This window comes from Pipistrellus kuhlii, unplaced genomic scaffold (genome assembly GCF_014108245.1).
Source record: "Pipistrellus kuhlii isolate mPipKuh1 unplaced genomic scaffold, mPipKuh1.p scaffold_m20_p_7, whole genome shotgun sequence".
In the NCBI taxonomy this organism is placed as follows: domain Eukaryota; kingdom Metazoa; phylum Chordata; class Mammalia; order Chiroptera; family Vespertilionidae; genus Pipistrellus; species Pipistrellus kuhlii.
This window is the reverse complement of record NW_023425573.1, coordinates 25,561,557-25,570,702: the sequence shown is the minus strand read 5'-3', so window position 1 is coordinate 25,570,702 and position 9,146 is coordinate 25,561,557. Positions and strand designations below refer to the sequence as shown.

Sequence of the window (9,146 nt, the reverse complement as noted above, 5' to 3'; positions counted from 1 at the left end):
TTTGTAGTCCCTGGGACTCTTTGCGCGTCGGGACCTGTGGTTCCCCTGTGCGCCCCTGGAATGCTGGGAAATGTAGTCTTTGGTTCATCGCACCGGGCAACCTGCCGTCATCTCAGCACTCAGACGCGGGAACGAGCCCCTCGAGCCTCGGCAGAACTGAAGCCAAACCTCCTGGGGGTGCCAACTCTAGGCAACAAGAACGAATGAAAATATTGTCCTACGGGACTTTCCGGGGAGGGCCCTTCCCACCGACGCTCTTCAACACCCTCCCCCCCGCGCAGCCGCTAAGTGTTTCTATTGGATGAGCAGGATGCCAATCTCCGAGACGAGTTTTCTATTGGCCTTGGGGCGGGCACTCCGAGGCAAAGGGGAAAGAGAAGGGATCAGGAGCGGGAGCTGAGGGGAGGGAGAGGCCGGTCCAGGTCTGGCCTCCGCCACTGCTCGCCCGAGGTGTCCAGGCGGGGCTGCGGCTCGGTCCTCGGCTCCGGAGCACCGTCTGCGAGGCTCCGTCGGGCCAGCGTGGGAGAGCCGCGGGCGGCGGCTGCCGCATCATGTCAGCCAAGGACGAGCGTGCCAGGGAGATCCTGAGGGGCTTCAAACTGTATCCGCCCGGGAGCGGGGCGGGGTCGGGAGGACTCGGGAGGCGGCCGCTCGCTGACGAGACGGGCCGGGGAAGGGAGCCGCGCCAGGTGGGCACCCGAAGGGTGGAGGCGGGGGAGAGGAAAGGAGAAGCTCCCCGCGTCCGCGATGGGAACGGGCGCTGGAGGCGGGAACGGGGCGTCCGGAGAGAGGACGGGGACGTTGACGGGAGCCCCGCGGGGGTGGCGGCGGCGAAGGAGCCCTGGGATTGGGCTGGACAGGCTCCGGACGCCGGGAACGGCTGTCAGGGAGGCCGGCTGGGGTCCGAGCTCCAGCCCGCCCCCAGAGGCCGCGAAGCAGCTGCGGCTCCCGGGGGAAGGGGAAGGGCCGGGGGAGAGGAGGGTGGGCCTGGAGGTTCAGAAGTAGCCTCTTTGGCGGGAAGCCCCTCGGAGGAGCAGGGAAAAGTGACTTGGAGCGACGGTCCTTGTGTGGGACATATGCAAACAGTTGTGTTAAACTCTCTTGGGTTCCCCCATCCCACACCACCCCCGCCTTGTATCCACAACTTATCTTCCTCACTTGTGGCTCCACGGGGCTGGAGCAGAGGAAGTGTGTGTGTGTGGGGGGGGGGGGGGGGGGGGTGCCGCATCACCCTCATCTTAACTCTGCCTTGGCCTTTGAGGCATTGGACTGTGCTGCTTCTCCCTCAGCTCCTCAGCTTTCCAACAAAATGAGAACCATAGGCTTGTGCGTGCGATGCCTTGAAGTGTTTTGGTTTTGCTGTGGGACTCCTGGCAAAGGTATCTCAGCTCGGGTAGACAAGGTGGAGCTGTCCAGCAATTACTTGATTGCGCCGGGGACTCAGTAGGATATACCGTCGTAAGATATAGAAATCATTGCTTCAGGCCTGTTGTGGTACCGCTTGTGCAACCTCTCCTTAACGCAGTGAGGAAGCTTTGTGTTAAATGGAGTGTTAAATCTGTAACCGTGTAATACAGGTGAAAAATACGCAACCTTGTACAGTCCAATTTTATATTTCCCTGCTGACCTTAATCTCTTCTTACAACGTATGCATACAGAATGGAACATTCGTAAATTCCTCTCTCAGTGATAACGTAGTCACCACTTTAGGGCTCCTCCCTGAGGTTTAGTAAACCACTGTTTTCTGAGCCATGTGTTTTCACCATGCCCATTTCAACCCTGCAGATATTAATGCTTTGTCCCAGTCAGAAACCAAGTTGTTAGTACGTTTTAGCACACAAATGCAAATAAAAGTTAATAGACATTTTGATTATACAAATGAAAATTTCCAAATGGAAGCTGATTTGCTGTGCTTGTTTAAAAAAATCACACAACAGAAGTCATCACCTTTGCATACTACCATTTCAGTAGTTTTATATAACTCCATGTACCTTCCCATGTTTCTCTTCATAATGGCACCTGTAAGTAAAATAGGATAGCTGAAGTGTTAGAAAAGCTATGGCATGGATTTTGTTTTTCCCTTAAGTAATTTATATTGTTATTTAACATGTATACTGTAGACAGTGAGCCAGAGACTACAGAGAATTGTGATATTTCAGAAGCAATATTTTGTCAGCTTGGAATTAGCATATTGTTGAAAACAAGGAGGGGGTCTTATTAACTTTTGAACAGAGCAGAAAGGGAAAGTTTGAGCTTTTCACCTTGGTTCTTGGACCTGTTGAAAAAGAGGCTAAGGGACAAATATGGAAAACAGTAGAAAGCAGAACCTCTGTCAGCCCAATAGCAAGGAAGGTGAATTAACCAAGTCAGTAATGACATTAGTGGGTCAAAAAACACATTTTTAAGGAATTAGATATAGGTTGATTAAATTACAAGGGAAGCAGTCACACTTAAAAAAAAAAAAAGTTAGCATGGGAGCAGTGGAATGCTTATCCTCTGGTAGCCTTTTTTAGCATCTGAGAATTAAGAGAAAAAAGGAGCCCTGGTCAGTGTTGCTCAGTGGTTGGAGCATTGGCCCCCTCATACTGAGGGGGTCTCCGGTTTGATTCCTAGTCAAGGGTGTGTCCCTCATTTGCCATTTGGCCCCCCAACCTGGGCAGGGAAAGTTCAGGAAGCAACCAATTGGTGTGAGAAAGAAAGACACATCCCATTGATTGTGTGTGTGTACTCTGTTTTCTCCCTCCCTCCCTTCCGCTCTTCTAAAAAAGCAGTAGAAAAAGTATATCCTCTGGTGAGGGTTAACGAGAGAGAGAGAGAGAGAGAGAGAAAGAGAGAGAGAGAGAGAGAGAGAGAGAGAGTGAAAGAGAGAGAGAGAGAGAGAGAGAGAGTGAAAGAGAGAGAGAGAGAGAGAGAGAGAGAGAGAGAGAGAGAGAGAGAGAGAAGGAAAGAAGTTCTAAGATTTGATATTACCTTCAGGAAAAATAAAATTGTTTTATTAGAAACTACCTGACTGTTGTCCACCTTTTATTGCATTTTTTTCTGACCTTTTTTTTTTTGAACTTTCTTATAGAGTATTTCTATAAAAAGTTTTTTATTTTGTAACATATTATATTGATTTTTTTACAGAGAGGAAGGGAGACGGATAGAAAGTTAGAAACACAATGAGAATCATCGATCAGCTGCCTTCTGCACACCTACTGGGGATGTGCTTGCAACCAAGGCACATGCCCTTCACCAGAATCGAACCTGGGACCTTTCAGTCCACAGGCCAGCATTCTATCCACTGAGCCAGCCCGGTTAGGGCTAAAAAGTTGTTGTTTTTTAATTGCCATGATATTCTCCTACCACATTGACTATGTTGGTTTTTAAAAATTTGGGGCCAGTTTGGACAACAAACAATGTCTTCTTTTAGTTTATATTTCCCTCAATCACTAGGTTCCTGGAGAGGTGATACTGGACTGTAGAGCTATGCTGCCTGCATTGAAATCCCAGCCCTGCATTCCTGGTTTTGTGTCCTTGAGCAACTTCTTTAACTGCTGCCTCAGTTTCCTCATCTGTAAGTGGGGATAAAAATAGTACCTATCTCATAGGGTTATTGTGACCCTAGGCAGAGTACCCAAACTATGAAACTCACTATGTATAACATTTCCTGTGAGAGTTGTCATGAGGATTAAATGAGACTACATATAAAATACTTAGTACAGCCGGGACCAGTTTGGCTCAGTGGATAGAGTGTCGGCCTGCGGACTGAAAGGTCCTGGGTTCGATTCCGGGCAAGGGCATGTACCTTGGTTGTGGGCACATCCCCGGTAGGGGGTGTGCAAGAGGCAGCTGATCGATGATTCTCTCTCATTAATGTTTCTAGCTCTCTATCTCTCTCTTCCTCTTTGTGAAAAATCAATAAAATATATATTAAAAAAAATACTTAGTACATTGCCTGGCACTGTAAGTAATAAATGTTAAGTGCTGTTGTTATTTGTTTTATTATTATTAATAACAGTAAAGATAATGTTGCTACAAAGCCACTTATTTTTCTGACATATAACCAATGTCTTCATGCTGTTATTCTCTTTTCTGAGAAAAATATAATATTTTTTATTTGCCTCTTTGAAAAAATGATTTAGTTTAATAAGTGCTTACCTTGTTTCTAGGAATTAATCACATTCCAATTTATGGCCAAAAGAGAACTAGTTTTGTTTTGTTTTTTTAATATGTTTTTATTGATATAAGAGAAAGGAAGGGAGAGGAAGAGAGATAGAAACATCAGTGATGAGAGGAAGTCATTGATCAGTTGCCTTCTACATGCCCCCTGCTTAGGATCGAGCCTTGCAACTCTGGCGTGTATTCTCACTGGGAATCGAACTATGACCTCCTGGCTCATGGTTTGATACTCAACCACTGAGCCAACCAGCCAGGCCAAAGAGAACTAGTTTAGCTCAGAAGGTTCTAACAATACCTTTCACTTGTATTCTTGCATTTCCTCTCTACAGTTTAGTCCTGGATCCCAATATCCTCTTTGTTGTAGCACCTTGATCTTTGACTTTACTTCCAGTCAAAAATAGTTTGTTTTACATCTTCTATTCACTTAGTTTTCCTTACTAAGAATAGTAGACTGTCAAACTTTTTTTGAATGTCAGTATTACCTAATAGATGTCTTGGCTAAGTGTTAAAAATGAGTTTGATATTTATTCTTTTCTAAAATACAGTTTTTGACTGTCAACCCCAGTTCTGGTAAAGCAACCAAAACATACCACTCATACATCTAATGAACAATGTTGATCACAGATTGTCCAGTCATGGACTTCATGTAGATTGTGATTGGTAGTGTGTTTTCCAAGACACTCATACATAGACTCTGAGAGGTTGTTACTATTATCCTGAATGGATTAAGTGAATATAATGTCCTGTTGATTATGTTATTTTGCATTATTTGGGAGGAATTTGGAGTATAATTAGATACTTATAGTCTTCTTCAAACCTAAATTTCTTTCCAAAATTGCGAGTATGGTTTATAGTGAAACATTTTAGTGGCTTCTGGAGAAATGTACTGGAACATGGAAAACTTGCATGGAAAATTCTGGTTATTACTATATTTGATAAAGGGCTAGCAATGGTGCTATGGTTTGGCAGCTCTAGATTCCTATTAGGCTTAACCTCACTTTTGCCTCACAAGCCTCCTTTACCAGCACTCTGCATCCACAAATCCCTGGGACAGAGAAGGACTTGACTTCGGAATGTATAAATTTGTCCTTAATCCTGAGCTTTAGCATCTTTGTAATGTATTTTAACAGCCATCTTATCTAGTATATGACTGCTCCAACCATTGCTTGCATGCGTAAAACTCAAATTTTAAGAGCAGCATTCTTTTTTTGCTTTTGACCTGCTGGTAATTTGAAGCTAAGCTGGAAAACATATATATGTGTGTGTGTGTGTGTGTGTGTGTGTGTGTGTGTGTTTTGTTTTTTTGTTTTTTTTTTACAGTCCAGTATCCATAAAGATCTCAGCAGACTGGACTAAAGAAGCACACTGTTTATGGCAAAGAAGGTGATAGTCCCACTGTAAGAACACACGTAGGGAATTTGTTTAGGTACAATGAAGCGGGTGTGCACAGTGGACCTGCTCTAGAGGAGAGAGACTTGAAATGTGCCATATTATTGAACAATAATTTAACCTGAAGCTGAAGAGTTGGGCAAGGAACATGAGTATTCTCTTCTAAAGTTTAAAGAACTAGCCCTGGCCAAAGTAGCTCAGTTGGTTGGAGCTTCCTCTCCTAAACTAAAAGGTCAGAGGATCAATTCCCGATCAGAGCACATAACCAGGTTGCAGATTTGGGGCTCATGCAGGAGGTAATTGATCAACATTTCTCATATTGATATTTCTCTCCCTCCCTCCCTTCCTCTCTCTAAAATCAATTTTTGAAAATCCTTTAAAGTTTAAAGAGTAAAAATTAAATGTGTTTCATGTGGCTCTAAAAGAAATACAAGACTCAAGAGTGGCAGTTACAGGGGACAGAGTTTAACCCAATTTCTAACAAAGTTACCTGCAAAAAACCTACATTTTCCAGAAAGTATTTTAAACAGCAGGTGGATGCCTGTCCACCAAGAGTATTGCAGAAGGAAATAATGTATGCATCAGATGAGGCATTAGAGTGGATGATCTTCAGAGACTCAAATCCTTTTTCAACACTACAATTCTTTGATTTGGTGACAATCTTTCTTGGTTAACAAGAATGCTTTTTAGCAAGTATTTCCATTGAGATATGCACTACACCTAAAATAGGCAAAACATTTTTTTTTGTGATTTGATATAATTAAAGCAAGCTATTTTTTTTTTCAGACCATTGTTAGATACGATTGAAGTATGTTTTGTGCATTGTGGCTCCACTGATTTCGAATCACAGAGGGCAGTTATGGGCTCTGAATTTAGATAAAATATACAGAACTAAACATAAATCACTCTAATATAAATAATACTATAAATATAGCCACAAGAAGAAAGGGGATGCCTAACAATATCTTGCCATTCCTATAGACTTTTTCAGTTTTTCAAAGCACTTTGATACATTATCACAACAACTCTACAGTATTATCCTTACTTCATAAGTAGAAAATTAAGGATTGGTGAAGCTATCACTCAGATAAAGGCAGAACCTTAATTTAAACCTTAACCACTATTTTCTACAGTGTACTATAATGCCTCTCAGGTGAATTAATTTTTTTGCTGTATTATTGATTTTGAGTTTAAAACTTTTTCTCATGTTTAAGTCACAGGTTTATTTTTCACTTGAAAATTATTCTCTTCCATTGTGGTTGTATCCCCTATTTTCTTTGTTTCTCTCAACTCTCAGATAAAAAGGGCAAGATTTGGCCCAGGATAAATAAGAATTTTCTAACAATTAGAGTTGCCTGGGGGGGAGGGGGGGAGAAAAAGACATTTTCCAGAAAGTATTTATTTTTAAAAAATATATTTTATTGATTTTTTTTTTTTTTTTACAGAGAAGAAGGGAGAGAGATAGAGAGTTAGAAACATCAATCAGCTGTCTCCTGCACACCCCCCACTGGGAATGTGGCAGCAACCAAGGTACAATGCCCTTGACCGGAATCGAACCCGGGACCTTTCAGTCCTCAGGCTGACACCCTATCCACTGAGCTAAACTGGTTTTGGCTTCCAGAAAGTATTTAAACAGCATGTGTTAGTCAGCTAGAGCTGCTAAAACAAAATACCATACATTGTGCGACTTAAACAACAGACAAATAACTCAATAGGACTTGAAGCTTGAAGGTCCAAGAAAAAGGTGCTAGCTGATTTGGTTTCTGGTAGAGGCTCGGTTCCTGGCTTGCAGATGGCCACCTTCTCCCTGTGTTTCTCAATGGAGAAAAAAATAGATGGGCAGCCCAGCTGGCATGGTTCAGTGGCTGAGCTTCGACCTATGAACCAGGAGATCACAGTTTGATTCCCAGTCAGGACATATGTCCAGGTTACAGGCTCCATCCCCAGGGTGTGTGGTGTGCAGGAGGCAGCCTATCAATGATGACCTCTCATCATTGATATTTCTGTCTCTTTCTCCCTCTCCCTTCCTCTCTGAAATTAGTGGAGGTTTTTTGGCTCACTGGATAGAGCGTCGGCCTATGGGCTGAAAGGTCCCAGGTTTGACTCCGGTCAAGGGCATGTACCTTGGCTGCGAGCACATCCCTAGTGGAGGGTGTGCAGGAGACAGCTGATCGATGTTTCTTTCTTATCGATGTTTCTGACTCTTTTTAAAAAATATATATTTTATTGATTTTTTTTACAGAGAAGAAGGGAGAGGGAAAGAGAGTCAGAATCATCGATGAGAGAGGAGAAACATCGATCAGCTGCCTCTTGCACCCCTTCCCACCCCCCCACACTGGGGATGTGTCAGCAACCAAGGTACATGCCCTTGACCAGAATCGAACCCAGGACCCTTAAGTCCGCAGGCTGACGCTCTATCCACTGAACCAAACCGGTTTCGGCAATGTTTCTGACTATCCCTCTCTCTTCCTCTCTGTAAAAAATTAATAAAATATATTTTAAAATATATATTTTTAAGTGGATGAGCAAATGACAGAAGAATCATAACTATATCATGTGTGCCACCACTATCTGGGTGACAGTTCTATTTGAAAATGATGGTTCATGGGCAGGTCGCTGCTAAATGGAAGCTTTTTTAAAACGGCCTAAATCTGAGACGCTAGCCTGATAACTTTCATGGAATAAGAGGTGAGAAATTTAACAAGAAGCCTTTGTTTTTGAGCCATCTTCTGAGCAAAGAGCAAAGGCAGAGACCTCTGTCCGTAGTGCTGCCACTTACTGGCGGTTCATTCACATTTTTGTTAGCAGAGTCTGTGTCAGGTCATTGCTGAACACAAGAGATACAAAATGATAAGCTAGTTTTCATATTCAAAGAACTTGTATAAGGGATAGAAAAAGAAATCAATGATCAGAATACAATGTGATAAGTGTCTAGTGTAAAGTACTATGGAAACTCAGAGAAAGAATGACTACTGTCAGAGGCATTGTGGAAGACTTCAGAATTGTCATTTGAATGGAATCTTGAAAGATAAGTAGGTTTTGAGCAGTTTAATTTTTCAGATACTGGAGAGTAACAGAGGAAGGAGAGTGAAGGCATAAAAAATGAGAAAGAGTGTTTCAGAAGGAAGCTGAGATCAAGACTGAGGATCAAAAGCAAGTCCTTAGAATTGCTGGAAATTTCATTCAAAGAATACTTAAGGTTCCAGCTAGAGTCCCATGATACTGTATAGGTCATTGGTGATCTCTTTCAGAATGGCAGATACTTGAGGAAACAAACTATAAAATGCCAAGATTTGAAAATGGATAATAGGTGAGGAAATAAAGTCACCAAGTAGATTACTCTTTTAAGAAATCTGGTAATTTAGGAAAGCAGAGATTAAGGGAGTAGCTTGAGTAGATGGAAAAATTTTATTAAAGAATTGAAATTACTTATTTAAGCAATCCAACTTTGTGCAAGGTGCTTAACGTCTATTAAAGGATAATGCTTGTTCCATATGCCTTATAGAGATGTTATGAAATAAATAAGTGCCAACTTACTTTATTTTTTCCCCAATTTATTTTATTATTTTTAGGATGCTTTTTTTTATTGTCTAAAA

At 42.4% G+C, this 9,146-nt stretch overlaps 1 protein-coding gene across 2 annotated transcripts in view; it reads left to right on the top strand.

Moving 5' to 3' along the window:
• Nucleotides 1–357: 357 nt before the first annotated feature.
• PDE6D (phosphodiesterase 6D) overlaps nucleotides 358–9,146 on the top strand; it is a 50,094-nt gene continuing 41,305 nt past the window's right edge. For both annotated transcript variants that reach the window (XM_036420652.2, XM_036420653.2), the window contains exon 1: nucleotides 358–601. In XM_036420652.2, the coding sequence (XP_036276545.1) occupies nucleotides 552–601 (50 nt within the window). In that variant the 5' untranslated portion in view covers nucleotides 358–551. The remainder of the gene's footprint in view (nucleotides 602–9,146) is intronic.